The 20,735-nt window shown below is 40.6% G+C and overlaps 1 protein-coding gene across 1 annotated transcript in view; it reads right to left on the bottom strand.

The window, feature by feature from the left end:
* The window catches only part of LOC144782767 (cholesterol 24-hydroxylase-like), a 356,051-nt gene that overhangs the window by 28,798 nt on the left and 306,518 nt on the right, over positions 1-20,735 (bottom strand). The window contains exon 12 of the mRNA XM_078662068.1: positions 18,750-18,860. Coding sequence (XP_078518194.1) covers positions 18,750-18,860 — 111 coding nt within the window. The remainder of the gene's footprint in view (positions 1-18,749; positions 18,861-20,735) is intronic.

The following is a 20,735-nucleotide window of genomic DNA, read 5'->3' as shown; positions in this document are numbered from 1 at the left end:
AAAAAAGAGGTTGTAGAGAAACTGAATTTGCAATCACTTGACAGATTTTGTTATGAACAAATATAAACATGTATCTTGAGTTAATGGAATTCACATACGTTTGCTGAGAGTACCATTTCCAGGACTACTTCTGTAACTTTTTGTGAATTCCTCAAAGGCATAAATCTCCACCAATACAAGCATATACCTGCGGGGTGCACTTTTTTGAATTACTTTAAAAATCGGTCTCCTGACTTGTTATCGTGTTGCCCATAATGGCATTTCCGCTTATTCTCCATTGCTAATCTGTTTTTAAATATTGATATGCACAAAACATATTAAACTAAATTAAGAATCAACCATGTTTTACTAAATCATGCCTCAGAGAAATGTGTCCAGATTTACACAACACATTAGCACAACGTTTTTTTCAAGTTGCAATTTTTTGCGTGAACAGTAAAATTTGAAAGCAAATAATCACTAGCCTTACATTCGGGCTTCTGTATGTATTTGCATCTAATCAGGGGCATCTGGGAGAATAGCAAACAGCCCCAAACTGTTACATTTTGAAATATTTATACCCGTTTTCATAATCGAACCAGTAATCAGTAATGCAAGTTGAGCTCCCTTCATTTCCTTAGAACGTTCACCCTAATAGTAAAGACTTTACAATAATAGATCATATATATCTATTTGAACAACATATAAATATGGATACAAATGTTGCTTTAAAGGCAGACAATCCTCTTTCACAGATTCATGCTCTGGTCTAAAATGACAGCCAAAGAGTTTGCCCTACAAGGGCTTGGGCCAACTTGCCTGGTGAAGAAAATAAATGTTATTTATTTGTATGCATATGGTATTTCTATAAGCAGTTGAGCTCTGTACATGGTCAAGGAAAGTTTACAGTCAGTGAGTAACAGGAGAGAAAGCTGAGTCGAGGACGGTTAATGCACTGTTATGTAGTGTTCATGAAAGAGGTGAGAGTTGAACCCTTTTCTACATTGAAGCAGCGTTGGGACACTGGTATCTTATTACAGATCATGAGTGCATAGATTGAAATGTATGAATGTGAATAACTATTAAAACTTGCTGTTCTTGATCCAACACATTGGGTCATCAATTTAAAACACAAAAGTATGGATGGGTAACTGTGATTACCATGGATATTTCTCACTCTCAGAACTGCCACATGAAAAATATCCCCTTTGGTCATGGTTACCCATTTGTTTTTAAGAGTGGACGTTGCTGCAGATAACTAATGGTTGAGTATGCACTCCTACTCGAAGAGGCTGCATGGGTTGATCAGGACATTTCCCTTTTTTTACGTATTAAGTCTGGCTCAGCACAGTCTGCATTGGAAGGTTAACCTTTGTCTCCAGTGGTCCTTTGTCTGTGGTTTGAACAATACCGAACTCTCTCACTGATCTTGACCCTTCTTGATGCCGCTATTGTATGTTTGTGGGCAGACATCAGTTTTAAAACATTCCCGTAAGAACAGCCCTTGTGGGAGAAGTCCCTTAGAAAAAGTTTGTTAGAATGTGTCTTCATTTTCCTGGAGTGGCATGACTATCTGCATTGTCTGCTCTTGGGGATCCTTCCCTACAGAGGCTAGGTATGAATTTATTTCTGGTCAGTGTGCCTGTGCTTGGATTCAACTTTCCTTGCCCTCTCCACCTTTCTCTCAATTGCTAATATTCTTCTCAGTCTTTAAGTCCTCTCAAGGATAGATAGGACAGTCTTCTTGAGGCTAGCCCTTGCTGGAGAAGCTGAAACATTTGAACAGTCAACAGCACCTGCAAGTCTGGGTCTCTTAGGGGCCTATGGGACCTGTAATCTTACAGAAGATTTGGCTTTCCTGTGATACTGTGTTAGACCTGAATTTAATTCTCTATATTATTGAGGTTTGGTACGTTTGGTGTTATATGAGATAGCTGATATAAAGCACCATATATACCCCATTTTTTGTTCTGTTTTTCCCTTCTGGCCTCCCCTATGTCCTGCACAAATTGTTAAGGGATACAATTTTGCATCTGAGAGGAGTAAGTGGTCCTTTTTGGAGGAGAAGGACATTTTAGCTTTAGACCTGAGGCACTAAATGGAAAACTAATTTCTTCCCTATCACTTGTGCAACAATGGATCACAATTTGCTAAGGACATTGTGGACCCTTATAACACAAGTAATAGAATCACAGACAGGGATCGGTTGGTTGAAACTAATGGACTCCCTGCCACATTCTGATATAGAATACAACTTCCTTAGCAGTCACACGGAATACATTTTACCTGCTCTTTAATGCATTACATGATTTAAATGAGACAATGACAGTATTCTGTGTAAAGAAGAGCAGCAATCATATTGTAAAAGCCCTAAGATAAACCTCACAGAACCACACATCAACAGGGTAAAGTTGCCTTAAGTAATGGAAGTTACAGGGGCATGTTTACAAAACTTTTTTTTTGTGCTTTAGGACTCTAGGAACTTTACCACTGCTAACCTGTGCGTGCTCTCCTTTAAATATAGTATAGTTGGTTCACACCTGTTTGGCATATTTGAGGTACGTATAAGTCCCTTCTAAAGAGGTATACCATATACCCAGTTCCTGTAAGTGGGCCTGCTATACTGATTGTGGCAACCACAGAGGAAGTCTTTCAAGCCTGTCTCAGGCCTGCCACTGCAGGGCATGGGTGTGCAGTTTACTGCCACTTCTACCTGGCATATAAAATTACTTTTCAAGCTTGAAACTCCCCTTTTATTACACATACGTCCCTCCTTAGGTAGTCCTAAGTGCAGGGTGCTGTGTAAATGAAAGGCAGAGCATGTACTGGTATGTTTTGCATGTTCTGGTAGTGACAAACGGCCTATTTCATTTTCACTACTGTGAGGCCTATTCCACTCATAGGTTAGAATTGGGAATTCCTTAATACACTTTTAGGCTGTAATTCCCGATTGGAGTTGAGTAGCTTTTTCATGTTTCATATGTATGGAATAGTAATGACAAATCCTCCTTGGTAAAGTTGGATTTGGCATTACTAGTTTAGAAATGTCACTTTTACCAAAATTTAATTTCTCTGTGCTTATAAGTCTGCCTGCTTTGCAGCCTGTCTCCAATAGACGTCTGGGCTGGGTGATAGCTACACTTTGTGCATTCCCTCAAGACAGCCACAACACAGGAAGGGTAGGTGTGTCTGCATTCTGATGGCCTTGCCTCGGCAGGATGGATGGAGGGGCTAACATTTCACTTGAAAAGGCAGTGTCCTGTCCCCACACAAAGGACAGATAACCCTCCACAGATAGCTACCCAGGGAGGACTTGGTTGAAAGGGATACTTGTGCACTTCAGAGAGCTGCTTTGAAGTCACCTCCACATCACGGGCACTTTTGCATATAAGTACTGGGTCTATGACCCCCTAAAACAGACACTACTGGACTTGTTACTGAAGCTCTGACAGAATAACTGCTTGCTGCTAAAGGGACCCAACTGGACTGCTGATCTATAAGGCCTGCTTTTCTGTTTGTTGCCCTGCTGCCAACAACTCTGTGAGTTTGCTGAGGGAGAGTCGGACTCTGCCTTCTTTTCTCCAAGTGTGCTCCAAGGACTTGCTGGCTTGCCTCCTATTGCGTGAGTTTCATGGATATCAAAGTCTCTACCCCTGTTCCTGTGCCTGGTTCACTGAAAGTGGACCCAGATACTTGTATCAATGGAACAGATGCATACAATGCAAAGCCTTGCTGCACAGCCTCTCGGAATTTGGTGCAGGATGACGCAAAGCCTCGCCGCACAGCTGAGAGCTCCTCGGAACCGAAGCCTGATGATGCGAAGACCCACACTCCCTCACAGTGCAGACTGCACCCCAGGATCCACGCTACCAAGGTCAGTGTGCCCTAGAGGGTTCATGTGGCTGGCCCATGCTCCATCGTGGTCAGCCTGAACTCGTAACTTTGTCCTGGTCTGGCACAATGAGATAACCTCCACCGGTGCTTATTGCTTCTAAGCGCTCAAACTATTTTTATTGTTTTAAAAGGCATATCTTTGCTTATTGGATTTCTATCGTTTTGGTCTTGTTTATCTTATTATATATATTAATCTATTTTTAACAACCTGTGTGGAGTCTTTTTGTGATGTATTCACTGTGTTATTGTGTGTGTGTTGCATAACTACTTTACACATTGTTGTTACAATGTTACATGAAGTGAACGTCTCTACCACTGTCTATCGTTCCACAACAGCAGTTTAAGAAATATGATGATAGCAAGTTGGACTTCCGCAGCATTAAAACACGTGTAATTCCGTATTCGACCCATATCGGAGTTCGTTTTCAATTTTTGAATTAATGTTAAAAACACACAACTAAGGGAGGGCGGGGCACATGAGTGAAAAGTTTAAACAAGAGCCTAAAGGTACAATGATAGAAAGATTTCAAATGCACGGGAATATACGTTGATTGACATATTGCACCATGGGACTTGTAGTTATGCGTGAAGCGAGACGTAATGTTTGGTGAACGCTATTGGGTAATAATGAGGGGAGGAGTTTGGATAGAACCAGTTAAAATTGTGAACGTTAGACGCTTAATGAATATCGGTTTGTGACTAACGAGAGATCAGCACACCATAGATCAAAAGGTATGAAGGGAAGATGGTTCTTGATGACTGTTCATATTTAAGACAGAAAACCGTGGCGTTGCAATTGAAATGTTTAAAGGGAAGGGGTAAAACAATCTAAGTTTAACTCGAGGCTAGTTTTGTTTGAACAATGGTCATAGCGCATTACATCGCGCATGGCGGGAATAACGTTAAGCAAAAAGTTGATGTAATTTGATATGAAGTGTTTTTGAAATGTATTTTCTTAAATTTCTAGTGAACCCCTGAAGAAGGGCTCTGAGATAAGCCCAAAATGCATTGGGAAAAGAACCACTAAGGATATTATTAATGTATGGGGCATGCGACAGAAAGAAGCCAGTTGTACATCTGCCGCTTTAGAAGCTAATCATACTACCGTTTACCATGTAACATGATGAATCAAGATGAAAATGGGGATTACCTGGAATAAATGGGATCTAAAATCGGAGTAACTTGGTGTATTTGTGATACGCTACTGGCAGCCTTTGCAGTGCGTCCGAGTATGGAGTGTACTTATGCTTCAACTTTCTTACGTTTCGTTAGCACGTGGCAACAGGGCAGGCCACGGTCAGGCTGCACGCCATAACCTTTGAAGTATGGATGAATTCGAGTAAATTTAAAACACACAGGAGTGCACTTGACTGAACTTTTCTTATATAATTCTGCCCTACACAAGTGAGCACCCATGATTACCTGAAATGAAATTATGTTACAATGTTACATGAAGTGGTCGTCTCTACCACCGTCTATCCTTCCGCAACGGCAGTTTAAGAAATTTGATGAAAGCAAGTTGGACTTCAGCAGCATTAAAACACGTGTAATTCCGTTTTTGACCCATATCGGAGTTCGTTTTCAATTTTTGAATTAATGTTAAAAACACACAACTAAGGGAGGGCGGGGCACATGGGTGAAAAGTTTAAACAGGGGCCTAAAGGTAGAATGATAGAAAGATTTCAAATGCACTGGAATATATGTTGATTGACATATTGCACCATGGGACTTGTAGTTATGCGTGAAGCGAGACGTAATGTTTGGTGAACGCTATTGAGTAGTAATGAGGGGAGGAGTTTGGATAGAACCAGTTTAAATTTGTGAACGTTAGACGCTTAATGAATATCGGTTTGTGACAAACGAGAGATTAGCACACCATAGATCAAAAGGTATGAAGGGAAGATGGTTCTTGATGACTGTTCATATTTAAGACAGAAAACCGTGGCGTTGCAATTGAAATGTTTAAAGGGAAGGGGTAAAACAATCTAAGTTTAACTCGAGGCTAGTTTTGTTAGAACAATGGTCATAGCGCATTACATCGGGCATAGCGGGAATAACGTTAAGCAAAAAGTTGATGTAATTTGATATGAAGTGTTTTTGAAATGTATTTTCCTAAATTTCTAGTGAACCCCTGAAGAAGGGCACTGAGATAAGCGAGAAATGCATTGGGAAAAGAACCACTAAGGATATTATTAATGTATGGGGCATGCGACAGAAGGAAGCCAGTGGCACATCTGCCGCTTTAGAAGCAATTCATACTACCGTTTACCATGTAACATGATGAATCAAGATGACAATGTGGATTACCTGGAATAAATTGGATCTAAAATCGGAGTAACTTGGTGTATTTGTGATACGCTACAGGCAGCCTTTGCAGTGCGTCCGAGTATGGAGTGTACTTACGCTTCAACTTTCTTACGTTTCGTTAGCACGTGGCAACAGGGCAGGCCACGGTCGGGCTGCACGCCATTACCTTTGAAGTATGGATGAATTCGAATAATTTAAAACACACAGGAGTGCACTTGACTGAACTTTTCTTTGCATAAATACTTTACACATTGCCTCTTTAGAGAAGCCTGACGGCTTTGTGTTAAGCTATCAGAGGGCGTGCACAGACTACCTCTTAGTGTGAACTGAGCTTACCCTGACTAGAGTGGTGGTTCCTGTCTGGACTGGGTGTATACCTCAGCCAACCAGGAATCCCATTTCTAGCAGAGCAGAACAGGGTAGGATAGTGGTCATGTGACATAGGAGTCAATAGGTTAGCAGGTTAGATTCAATGATCCAGAACGACATCCCCCTTGCCTCCAGAATGCAGCAACATTCATCCCTCAAAATCCATTGCTCAGTTCTTCACCTTACTTTTGTCAGCTGGATTTCCACCACTGACCAAAAAACAAGCCGCAGGGTTGTTGCTCCTTAGCTTTCTGTTCCACAACCGCCACCCATCGAAATTCTTGATACCTTGGGTGTAAACTGTCCAGCCTACCTTCAGGCTTAATAATGAGTCAAAAATAATGTTTGAAGCATTCATCCCTGCAAACTCCTTTACATCTACCCAATATGCCAGTAGCAGGCCACACTGGCTCCTGTGTGCAGTACTAAGTACACACACAGCTGCCCTCCTGATGGCACTCCTCAATCACTTCTAGAGAGGGGTAAACATGCATATTGATCAGGCTTGCATGATAGAATTTAGAGCCAGCAGAATGTTGCTCATATCTAATAATATTTTGACACAAACAGAGATCAGGAGTGAACACCAGATGTCATAACTTTGGCTCTGATAACTTACATTTTTCCCAGAAACTTAGCAACTGCACTGGCATAAAACAAATTTGGATCTGATCTTAGGATTCTTAAAGCAACTAGGCATCTTCTTGTGGCCAGTAGCCTACAAACTGCTTTAATTCATGTCTGGCATTTAACGGCAAACAAGACATGACCTAGTGTTTCAGGGGAGGTGTTACAAACGGAGCATAAAGAATCATTGCCCAAAGCCTAGCTTGTGGTAAACATTTTAAGGGGTAGCGTACCAACCCTAAATTGAAAATACAGTTTCTGGTCAAAGGGTGCTGTAATGGCATCCCAATTAGGTTCCAGAATAGTGTTGGATTTAAAATCAAAAAGTGATCTAACCAAGGAGTGACCAAGACTTGCACTTACAGCGTTGTCGACAACTGAATGCCAGTATAGTTTCTTTATCAAAACAGCCATCAGCAATGGTGTGGAGCAAATATTATCACAACAACTCCCCAAGGCCTATTGGCAGCAATTGCATTTGGACTTGCTTTAGCCAGGGTATTTTATGGAATCTGTCTGCCTCCATCACGTCCCTGAGAGCAAGGGCATACTGAGATATCTCTGGTTGTTGCTACAATCTCCCACCTACCATTAGGGGAAAAAGTCTTGCTCTGTGTGCCAGGTTACGCTTGCCCATATCCACTAATAGGAGTTTAATTGGAGGACATTGGGGTCACTTGATCAGAATATGAGATAGACAACGAGTCTAGTTTAGAGAGCCCCCACTACTCAGTGAGTAAAGAACAGAACTGACAGCCTTGCTGTCATATATCTGTAATACCGGAGCAAATATTTTAGAAAAGGATCTGCTATGCTATCTTGCAAAGACTCCTGTTAACTACCTGTGACACATTAGTTCTATCTGGGGTTTCCATGCCAAATTAGAAGCAATGGTAATACCCAGATGACTAAAGACCTCAACCATTTTGAGTAGTACAACACCAGTGATAACCTGCCTTTAAACAATCTATGTGTGTTGAAGACCATGAGCTTTGTCTTTGCTGTGTTTATTTCAAGACCCCGGGCAGAACAAAAATCCTCAAAGTAAATTAACGCTTGTTGGAAACCAAAAGAAGGTTTGGATATCAGCAGAGTATCATCCCTGAAAAGTAATATAGGGTTTTCTTCCCCAGCCAGGCATGGTGCATCAGTTGAATAGGAGGAAAGACGCCGGTTGACATCACTAATATATACTGAAAATAATGTAGGTGCCAACACACATCCTTGGTAAACACCTTAATTGAATAAAAATCGTTAGGTCACCTGGTCCTGAGTTCCCCAATGACCCTTGGCAAAGTTCCCCTCATGAAGACGGTCAAACAGACTCAGAAATGTTCTAGGAATGCCCATATCATCCAGAACCTTCAATAACCTGTTGCGCAGAAGTAGATCAAAGGCAGATTTGAGGTTGACAAAGGTAACATATGAGTTGCCTCCTCCGACCACAACAGTCTTCCAGTAAATTAGGAGAAGACTAAAGGCTTGGTCTAACGTGCATAACTTTTTTCTAAAGCCTGCCTGAAAAGGAGTCATAATGGCCTTATCAGTAATCCACTCCTCTATCCAGCCCAGAACTAAACGAGCAACATTTTTTAGTGTACAGTCTATCAAAATGATCGGTCTATAATTTAGTGGGAGACCTCTATCCCCCTATCTATATGGGGGAATAAACTCTGCACCCTTCCAAGAATCCGGTACAGGGGACCCACAAACAATGCCATTGGATAAAAGAAGGACATACTTTTTTCAGTTATCTCTGTCAGACAAAAGGTTATCAGCCAAGATGCCATCCAATCTCTGTGCCCTTCCTCTATTCATTAGAAATAATAATGGGGCGACCCGGTGTCCCTCAGAACCTGGGTATAAGTGTCGGGATTTTCAATTGCTTTTAAATGTTCAAGAAGCATACAGTTTACTTGTAACACATATCAACGATTTAAGAAAAGGAGTATAAAATACCCCAAGGTGAGATTTCAATAATATATTTAAGGAATATCAAATATTCAAGGCTGTCACAATATACAAATTCAATTTCAAAAAGGGTTTGAGTGACTGTGGTGAAGAAGTGACATGTGGAGATTAGTGATATAGACAGTACACTATATACAAAACAAAAATGACAGTGCAATCAAAAAAGGAAAGGGGAATTTCTGTTTGTCCTTATGATTTTTTGTCTTAAACAAAAGATAGGGGCTCAATATAACCAAAAGGAAATAGAGCACCAAATACTGTGAAGTAAAAAAGGCTTTCCTTCTGGGGAGGTCTAAATAATTCCAATACAATTATTCCATTCAATCAGTCAGACTCGAGAACACCACATCATTACGTAAAACACTTACAAGGAAAAACAGTACTATTAGTCGTTATTTATTTGCATAATAAAAAAGGACATTCATATGAATAAATAAAACATTTACATTTATGATTTTTGCACATATGCTTCAGGATCCATTGAAGGGTTAAACTATGATCATAAGCGTTCTGCAGACATATATGGTGCGTCGACGTTTCGACCCCGTAAGTTGCGCAAATTTATAAGAAGCGTCAAGGGGGGTCTTCTTCAGGACAGGAAGGGAGGATATGCAGCCTATGGGTTTAATTGTAGGTCTGTGTTATAAAATAGAACAACATTTGACTGTTCTAATGAAGGAGTAAGGCTTACCAAAATGCAGATTCTCTAATATATCTGCGAATGTGAATGGCATATGAATCAGGTAATGGTCCGTATATTTCAGCCAGTGGTAGCCTAAGAGAATGACACTATTCATTTAGTCACTCACAGTGTTATTAAATAAAGGATTAAAACAGAGAAGAGTCTGTTCGAGTTAAGACATACCTCAAAGTATTTCTTTACAGATTTCATTATTTAAAGACTTCCACCCATCGGTTGGAGTCTGTGATTGTGGCCATTCAGACGATTTACTGAAAGACATTAAGAAGAGGGAAGCGTTGTCACTGAAATTAAAGGGCACTTTACACATGAAGACGCACTTCTAAAAGTGTTCTCAGTTTGGTTCTTACCGTGATCTGGCAGTACGCGTCCATCCGGCTCTCGTTTATTTGGAAGAGTGAGGCCGGGGACGGAAGTGGGTGATTAATAGCATTCTTGGCGTGCCTAGGATGTGCACGCTGACCCGTGTCAGTCAGGAATGCGCTAAACATCATTAGGAAACGCGCATACAAGGTGCAGCTGCTTCGTGTGGCTGCCCGGGGGCCGGTTGCTAGGGCTATGCTAAAAATGTATGTACATGAAGAAGATTTCACATTTAATATAGAAGGCACTGACACTCGGACATTGTCGTGTTCCAATATTGTTCGGTTACAACATGTCTACGTTATATGCCTTCGCGCGAGTAATGCATCTAATTATAAGTAAGCTAGAGGCGCAAGCCCAAAATTAAATGGAAGGCATCTGTCCTGTTTACTGTATGCCGATGACCTAGTAATTTTGGATCAAACTGAGGTGGGTCTACAAAGAAAGCTGAATACATTCAATGCATACTGCTCAGAAAAACGACTAACAGTAGACATGGACAAAACAAGAAATTTGTGCTTCGGGAAAAGGAATACGAAGTTTAACTGGTATTTGGGCCAAACCAAACTTGATGTAGTAAATTAATGCAAATACCTTGGAATATGGTTCACACTCTCTTTGAAGAGGGGGTTGCATTTAGAGGCACAGAAAATAAAAGAACATATGGCGGTATGTGGGCTGAAAAGATTTAATCAAAGTTATGGTGATATGTCCCATAAACCATGATTGACAGCCTATAAAGCAGTGATTCCCCCGCAACTCCAATATGGCTCAGAAATGTTTTGCATTGATGGTAAAAACTCCTGGGATAAGGAAGAAGGGAAATGTTTAAAATCTTTATTGTCCCTCCCTAGCTCGGCAATGGTCCAGGCAATTAGATTGGAACTAGGCCTGACTGCGTGGAATGTTAAGCCTACTCAGATTTTGGAATTGCTTGGGTCTCCATGAGGTCACAAAGGTGTCGCAATGGTGTGTGAAAGAAATTCAATCTAGTGAGCTAAAATGGGCTAAAGCCACAAGGAGTAATCTTTAGACCATTTGTGATCACCTGAATGTGAAAATAAACCCGAAGACATTGCAATTTAAAATAACAAAGAGCGTACTTAAAATACAGGGGAACGAATTGTTTAGAGCATCAGACCAGGCGTATTTAAGTAAAAAAGATTCTGTAAAATGGATGTGCAGTAGGTGGGAGAAAGATATAAGTTATCCTTACCTAGACACATTAGCGAATCGTTGGCTAAGAATGGAAGTGCTTAGGATAAGAATTGGTATTGACCCGGCTGTGATAAATAGTGCTATAAAATACAGAATAATGCAACCAGATGGTAAATGTATATGTAAGTTAGGGATGAAATGTAATATTTTAAACATTTTATTGGATTGTGAATTTTTTTTAAAGTTACGTAAATTAATCCTTTGTCCGATCTTTTGAAAGTATAATGTAAGGGCGCGTTTACAAGCATGGGAGCTTCTTGCCGAAAATGAAAATTTAGATATTGCGATAGCCATTGTGAAATGTATGCAGGGCGTATACAAGTTCTCGACTGCATTAGAGGTTTAAGCGCAGCAAGGTGTGTCACAATCTAAAAAGAAATTTTATTGATGTTTAAATTGTTAGGAATTAACTTTTAAGGACATCATGATTTTATGACTACGATGTTTTATGTGTAGATTATTTTAAATATTAATGTATGAGTTGTTGTTTAAAGACAAAATGGTCTAAATAAACTTATTTTTGAACTGAACTGAACTGGTTTGGTCCATGCCAGAATCTCTATAGGACAGGGCATGTTCAATAAAGGGCAGAAATGTCAGTTTATTAACATCGCTAGAATCAGGGGTGAAGTGAATTGTAGGAGGATTCAGTCCACCAAGCGCTTGGCTACTCAAATGGGATGTACTGCCTTCATCAAAAGTGCTAATTGATAGTTGTAAATATACCATTCTAGTGGTAGATTCAATTTGTGACTGAGTTATGTGGAGTTGAACATAAACAGGCTAACTATTATTTTTAAAATAGCCTGACATCATCACATAGAGGGAAATGTATAGCCTGCCTTGTACTGTATTTATGCCATCAGTTGCATTGCACCCAATTTTGCACAGGTGCAGCAACTTTCTGTGCCATGTTTGCTACTTGCTTATCAGGGAATAGAGTCAAAAAGATGTATTCCAAACTAAATCACTGCGCTAGTGCAAGCAGCTATTTTGCAAATTCTGCTGTGTATACATAATAAAGATTGGAGCAAATGCAACAGTCTGCTATCAGTTTCCTTCATTTTTCCTTGTACACAATAACTTCATGAAAGAGAGAGTGTGAACTGTTCCCATGAGGCACAGAGGGTCAAGACTGATTTGCATATGGCTGGGTCTAAACTGGTGTGGAATGGTGAGCAAAAGAACAACATTTACCCAGATCTCTTGACTGGGGGTGAATGTATGATTTACTCAGCATTCCGTCCATCATAGATTTGCGTAGCACTTTTCACCCTAGGTGGGATGGGTATGCCCAGGTGTGGGTTTCTTGCTCACTGTGCCACTGAATTCAAGCTATCCTGGCTGATGAAGGGTAATACCGAGAAACCCAGGATGCGTGTTTCCGGTCCAGGGAGGACCTGACTTGGCAGTTCGGTATGGACTGTTCCTATGAGGCACAGGGTCAAGACTGATTTGCATGTGGCTGGGTCTAAACTGGGGTGGCATGGTGAGCAAAAGAATGATTGATTTAACCCAGATCTCTTAACTGGGGTGAATATATGATTTATTCATCATTCCGTCCATCATTTGTTTATGTAGCACTTTTCACCCTAAGTTGGATGGGTATGCCCAGACATGGATCCCTTGCTCACTGTGCCACTAGATTCAAGTTAGCCTGGCTGATGAAGCGTAATACCCAGAAACCAGTCCCAGGATGCTTGTTAACGGTCCAGGGAAGACCTGCCTTGACAGTTTGGTCTGGGCTGTTACCATGATGCACAGGGTCAAGACTGATTTGCATATGGCTAGGTCTAAACTGGGGTGGCATGGTGAGCAAAAGAATGATGGATTTACCCCAGATCTCTTGACTTGGGGTGAATGTATGGTTAATTCAGTATTCGGTCCATCATTTGTTTGCATAGCACTTTCAATCTAAGTGGGATGGGTATGCCCAGACGTAGTTCCCTTGCTCACTGTGCAACAAGATTAAAGCTAGCCTGGCTGATGAAGGGTAATACCCAGAAACCGGTCCCAGGATGCTTGTTTTCGGTCCAGGGAGGACCTGGCTTCGCAGTTCAGTCTGGTCTGGTCTCATGACGCAGAGGGTCAAGACTGATTTGCATATGGCTGGGTCTAAACTGGTGTAGCATGGTGAGCAAAAGAACGATGGATTTAACACAGATCTCTTGAATGGGGTGAATGTATGAATTATTCAATATTCCGTCCATCATTTGTTTATGTAGCACTTTTCCTCTATTCATGGCATCCAAAGCTAGGGCCACATCAGCTGGATCAATATGCAGGTCGGCGTCAACTGGGTCACCATTTATGAGTTAAATCCCAAGGATGGTATCCGAGTCATTCGAAGAATATGAGCTAGAGAAATGGTCAACCCAATACTGGGGGACGATGTTGTTCTGGAGATGTGATGCCATAACCTGTTTCCTCTGTTTTACAAGTGTACCAGAGCCTAGCGGAATCCTTCAGGGCGCAAGACCCTTTAAGTTCTTGCCATCTTTCTTCGCCTCAGCCTTTCTTTGCCTGGATTTGAGTCCTTTTATATGTCTCCCTAGCTAAAATTATTTGCTTAATATCTTTAGTGCAAAATGACTTGCCCAATTGCCTATGAGCTAATCTGTACTCTTTATTAAACCAGTTAGTATTTTTGAATTTGCTCTTTTTATGGTCCTTGATGGGGACTAAAAATAAGACAAGATTATTTTGAAAAGACTGATATGGATGTTGGTCATATACATACCAAGGTCAAGATTCTTAACCTAGTGCAGAGGGAGGCCATATGAAGGCATAGCGACTCGTGACTGCTTTAATTTCTATTTGTGACCTTCATGTCCACAAGGCTGTGCCATAAGCAAAGATCTAGACGGAAATAATCTATACAGTTCATGTGGGTGGAATTACTGAAGGTATTTTCTCCCTGCCTATCAGAGAGGACTCTGCCATTTGTGGCTCGAAGGGAAAAATCCAATGTAAAAGCCTTCAGCTGTAAAGCCACCTCTGTCCACCTTTGCATGGGAGGGAAATCAAGCTGTGGAATTCCCCGGATCTGGTCTTCATCCCTGTTTCTGGTTTCTGGTCCAGGGGATTGTATGTGGTGTTAAAATCACCCCCTAATATTATTCCTCACTTAGAGTGATGTGCAGTCAAATAGACTTCTAGAAATGAGATGGGTTGAGATCTCAGTCCTCTCCATACCACTCTTGCATAAACGTTAAAAATGTCTATATTGTGAGTCTTCTCCCTAGATAACTTAACTTGAATTTTCAAAGATATTGAGTGAGTCAAGGTGCTACATTTGGATGGAACAGTCAAGGTCCAATCTTACCCTTATGTTTAGCCCACAAGCTGGTCTTCCAACAGGACCATGAGTAGCGGGGATGGAAAAGTTCAAATAGCCCAGTTTAAAATGGGCTCCATACTCCAAGTTTGTTGGTAAAGGCATACATCATGTATCGTGATAAAAGAATTTCAATCAGGGATAGCAATTTTCGATTTGAGGCCTGCAATATTCCAGGATATTATATATACCCTTTTTAGGCATAATAGATGGTACTGGTTCAGTCCATGCCAGAATCTGCAGAGGACAGGGCATGTTCAATGGAAGGCAGAATTGTCAGTTTATTAATATCGCTAGAATCAGTGGTGAAGTGACTTGTAGGAGGATTCAACCCACCAAGAGCTTGTCTACTCAAATGGGATGTACTACCTTCATCAAAACTGTGTATTGATAGTTGTAAATCTACCATTCTAGTGGGAGAGTCAATTTGTGACGGAGTGATGTGGGGTTGAACTTAAACAGGCTAAATAATATTTTTAAAATAGTCTGACATCATCACATAGAGGGAGATGTACACCCTGCCTTGTACTGTATTTTTGCCATCAGTTGCATTACACCCAATTTTGCACAGGTGCAGCAACTTTCTGTGCCATGTTTCCTACTTGCTTATCAGGGAATAGAGCCAAAAAGATTTATTCCAAACTAAATCACTGCGCTAGTGCAAGCAGCTATTTCACAAATGTTGCTGTGTATACATAATAAAGACTGGAGCAAATGCAGCAGTCCGCTATCAGTATCCTTCAATTTTCCTTGTACAAAATAACTTCATGAAATATGTATTGGAGTAAAATATACTTGCTAAATCACCAATTATGATTATATATTGTGTGTGTGCTTGTTTTAAAAGTCGACTTCATCTTATTTAAAAGTATTTCCCATTGGGAGATATTTTAAGTACTTGTAGTTGCCTCCTTTATTTTCGATGGAAGTGAGCTGATGTGCTCCTAAGTGATCGTGAGGGTTGGTGTACATGTATGTATTTGTCTACCTTTAGTTCCATAGTTATTTTAGAAGAGTAGTTTGTCAATAGCTGTGGGATTAATCTTTTGTAGGTGGAAATTTGTGGTAGCTGGTTCTTCCCTAAATGTTCTTCCCTAAACCCTTTCTTACTTTTCCCTAAAACTCTCCCATTTTGTAGTTGATATTCTCCCTTTACCCATCACTCACACTGGTTCCTCTTACATCTATTTATACCAACCCTCTGGCCCCTCCTACATTTATCACTAAGTAGTAATTTTACCTTTGTGGATATCATTCCATAGAAAAGATAAGAGAGGTGGAGATCTCCTACCAAATGTCAGCAAATTACATTTTGAAGTAAGTATTACTGCTGCAGTTTAGTTTACATACTAGAACATTCAGGGGCATATTCACAAGGATTTATCTCTGAATTAACCCCACTTTAACGCATCAAAAGTGGCGATAGAATTAACACGCCATTCACAAACTTCAGACACCAGTATTCCAGCAATAACTGCCTCCAAATTTATCTTCACAGTGGACACCACCAACTAACACTAATGAGATGCAGAGTAGCCTTTCCCGTGCAAAAACACATCAGAATATCACATTACCACATTCACAATGAACTGCCAGATCTGCGAAGCGAAGCAGAAACAGGGGATAACCTGTGTTAGCACCAGGGATTTTACACCTGCCTGTTGCTGCTGGTGTTAAGCAGGATGACTACCTGCAGCATGGAAGGGAACACAGCCAGGAGCCTTTTAAGATGCAGGTATTCCAGATGCAAGGTGTCTGCCTAAGTTAGCACCACTAAAATGACAGTAATTTTGGATAAAACAAATGGTCAGACTTCGAGGAAGCTGATTGCTGCGGTCACCATGCTGCCAGTCTCACAGTGACACCTGGCTTCCAGAAGGGACAGTGTTGGGCCAGGAGCTAAAAATACCGATGATGGGACTTTTCAGCAGATTATCGTCCATTCACAACGTATCGCCGGCTAACGCAGGATTTTAAATCGCCATCGCGATGATTAGTATGTGGGTTTTGACACCCTTTCCCTGTTACTATCGCCATGTACCGCGGGCTTGAAAATACCCCGCTAACATGGCGATATTAATCAGGGTTAGGCAGCGCTAACTTTCCTTGCAATGACTGACGATGTCGATAGTTATTGCCCGTCTTTGTGAATATCCCCCTCAGTTTGTTAATTAGGTCCACACAATTTCTTGGCAGGAGGTTAAGCTGCAGGAAGAAAGTAGATATCCAGGTTTAGAGAAGGGTGGCACTGGGTCACTGACTACCTCTGGTCATTGAAACTTTTAGAAAAACTTGAATATGGGAGTGAGTGTTTCGCTGGTGAGAGACTCTAGAGGAGGGGAGGGTATCATTCTTCTAAGCAATGCTTATAAGTAATTAAGGTCCATGAGCTTTCTAGGCATTAATGAGGAATAAAGGGAATTGTTTTGGTCCTGAAGTGCATTTCAAAGTGATTTGTCAAAACCCAAAACATATTGAAGCCTGCCTCTGTGCAATATATTTGTTTTTGAAAAAGCAGGTGATATGTGCACTGTTTTTTAGACAGTCCTGCAATCATTGCATTTTGCCTGGCAGGTAGTGTACAGACTGACGTTTGATTTGTTGAGAGTTATTTGTTTCATTTAACTACAACACATGCTTTCATGGTTGCAAGATCAGTTGGTGAGTAACCCTTTTGCTAAATTTCTCATGTTTGTGGGTATCTGATTATTTTTCAACTCCCGTGTTTACAGCAATGATATTATGGTTTTAATAGAAGTGAAGCAAATAGTTCAACGTTATATTTTAGAGTTTGGTTAAGGTATAGGATTACGGTTTTGGGTTTGGGATAGAAGGTCTTTGCTGGGAGAAAGGTCTTCAAAGTCATCTAGTTCAATTTTATACTTTGGATGGGATTTAGGGGTATATTAGCAAGAACCTCGTTAAAATTATCGCTGTTTTAGCGGCAGGAAATTGTCGCTAAAACGGTGATAATGGGCTTGCTAATATGCGTTATAGAATTCCAATAGAAGCCCAGGTTAGATGTCCTGCACATCTAACCTGGGCTTCTATTGGAAGTCCATAACACATATTAGCAAGCCCATTATCACCGTTTTAGCGGCAGGTTACTGCCGCAAAAACGCCAATCATTTTAAGGAGGTTCTTGCAAATATGCCCCTTAGTTTTTTGAATAGGGTTGTTGAATGAGGGATCACAGAGGAATATGCCCAGGGGATGGGTAACAGACAGATGCTGTAAATGTATGAATTTGCAGTCTAACAATATAAGCAACTGCCCAGTTTGAGGAATGTTGTATAATTCATAATTCGAATGAGAAGGTCACAACTTTCAGCAAGCAGACCGTTAAAGTACTTGGTCAGGGCAAGAAGGAAAATGACCTCTAAACAAAATACAATGCAGAAAGTCTCAACATGTATTGCTCAGGGCAGCTGTGAAATACACCTTTTGAAACAAAAGGTGAATTAGTGTGCAATTGTAAACCCATATGTCTCACAGTTACACCAGACATCTAAGGGGTAGGACGCTAAAGTGAGTGTATGTTAGAGGGCTTTTAACTAACACACTTTTATCGCTTCCAGGATACATCTGTGCATATGAGAAATCCATCAGGAACCAACTATCATTTTCAACAGTCAGACCAGTGTCTGCCAAATTTGTGAACTGTGTCATGATCAGAGAGACTCTATTAAGTAGAAAGTGATTTAAAATAATTAAGAAAACTAAGATGTGTTGCTGGGATCCTTGTCTGATTAAAACTGATGACCATAGTGTTTAAAAGGAACACCACAAAATATTTAAGACATGTATTATCCATCAATAACACCATTTACTGTACATTTTAAAAAAAAGGACCTTCTGTAAAACGTAAAATTGTGTGTCCAAAGGGCCTTAAAATCTTTAAAGGGAATACATTGAAAATTTTGAAATTCAATAACATGGCATAGTTTAGTGCTCCTGTTGGGAAGACAGAGTGATGGGACTTACAACGATTGGAACATCAGCAGGGATTCTTATTCCTTCAATGACTAGTTCATCTTCTAACCAGCGTGAAGTGCCAGGAGCTGTTGGGTACAACCTCAGCACTTCTTTGAGAGTCTGTGAAGGTAGAAACAAAGATATATTACAATACTTCAATGCATTTAATGCAACAAAATGCATTATATATACATCTTCAGAAAATTATCTCTTTGTTACTGTTGCCTGCAGATGCATACAGATTATCAGCATTTCCTTTAAGTGCTTCCAAGGCTGCTCCAAACATATAATTACCCTTTTTTATGTAAATCCCATTTCATACTGCAAAGAACAACCAACTTAAGACTTCTCTGACACTTTATGCCAACAGGAAAAGGCTCATCTTCCAGTATTCTGGCAACTAAAGTACTCCGGGCACATGGGTGCAAATTCAGAATAGGAAAGGCACTCTAATGAGTGTAATAAACATTCTTTCCCTAAAGAAATAAACAACAAAAGTGAGGGTGGGTTGCTTGAATTAATCTTAGCCACTGGTAAATACTCTTGGAAGAAATGCAGTCAATAGCTGTTTTGACCAGTGTCCCTTCTCAGACAGGAACCAACAATATGTAAATCAGCATTCATCATCATCTAATATGAATAGTCCACACCATTCTGTCAGACCAGGTCTCCTACAAACAGGAACACAGGCCGCATCAGATTGGTTCCAGCCCATTTCAACCTCATCAGTGTGGTGTAGCATGAGTCCCATGCATAGTGAGTATGGGACCCACATCTGGGCATAATTGTCATACTTAGGGTATTTCACTCGGGAGAACAAACAAGTGATAAATGGAATGCTTGAATTATTTATTTATATAGTAAATGTTGAAAACTTGCAACGTTCTGTGAATGCTGAGACATTAGGAAGCTAAGGCTATAGGAGAAACATGATTTGCCCATATCACATGACTGAATTAAGGGTCAAATCTGAGATCATTCAAGTTTCTTGGTTTCTTAGTTTGATTCTTAACCATTGCAACACATTTCCTTTTCTTTCTTATTCTACCAATCTATCTCTATCCCAAACTCTTCTCTCCCTCTAGCCTACCTTATCTTTTCAATCTAGCCCCTCCTTCTCAGCTCTCCTCTCCCTCGACACATCTCAATCAAAAACACCTCTGGTACCTTCCCTTTTCTATTTTCACCTACTTCTTTACAACCTCTTTTGTCTGTTTCTCCCCACGGTCAACCCTTTACTTCTCCTACTCCTTTGTTTCCTTCTACCTCTCCTTCTGAACCACATATTGCAAAAAAATGCTGCAGTGGTATAGTGCTATGAACATGCCTTTGAACAAAGCTGAGGTCTCCATACAGCTTATTTAAATGTCTAACCAATATCTATTTTGCAAAATATGTCAAGTGCACTCATTTATGAAACGTTACTGCTATTCACACAGCCAAAGGAAGAATCAACAGACAATTGCTATAGAAACATTTGGTGCTCTAGGAAGGAAAAGCATGCTACAGGAAAAGCAATCAACACCAACCATTTTGAATAGCCATTAAAATGATCATTAAGTACTGTATTATCCTGAACAGAGCCATGCATATATTTTGGTGGGAGTGCATCTGGGGGCATACCAACGAACTCACACAAGTGTTCAGTATCTTCTGCAGCTTTGAGGATCTGTACAAGTCTTTAACATATGTCGCTACTCTGGCACTGTCCATTCTTAGCATATCTTTGACCACTTCACTAAGGGCAGTTGGCTGCTCCTAATGAATGGCCACTCTTCATTAACCGCTTAGGTGCAATGGACGACTCTAGCAGGTCCTAGCACTTGCAGTGGAAAATCCTTCTTGTGTGAGTGCCAGAAGGATTTCCTTATATTCCTTTTAGCCTCGGGATCTGGGGAAGAGCTTCTCCAGCAACCAAGGCCGTTTTGTTTTTGTTGAAATGATGATCGGCACGCAAAGCAAGCAAACATAATTTCAGAGAAAATGAACTGCATT

This window comes from Lissotriton helveticus, chromosome 9 (assembly GCF_964261635.1).
Source record: "Lissotriton helveticus chromosome 9, aLisHel1.1, whole genome shotgun sequence".
Taxonomy (NCBI): domain Eukaryota; kingdom Metazoa; phylum Chordata; class Amphibia; order Caudata; family Salamandridae; genus Lissotriton; species Lissotriton helveticus.
This window is presented reverse-complemented; position numbering and strand designations above follow the sequence as displayed.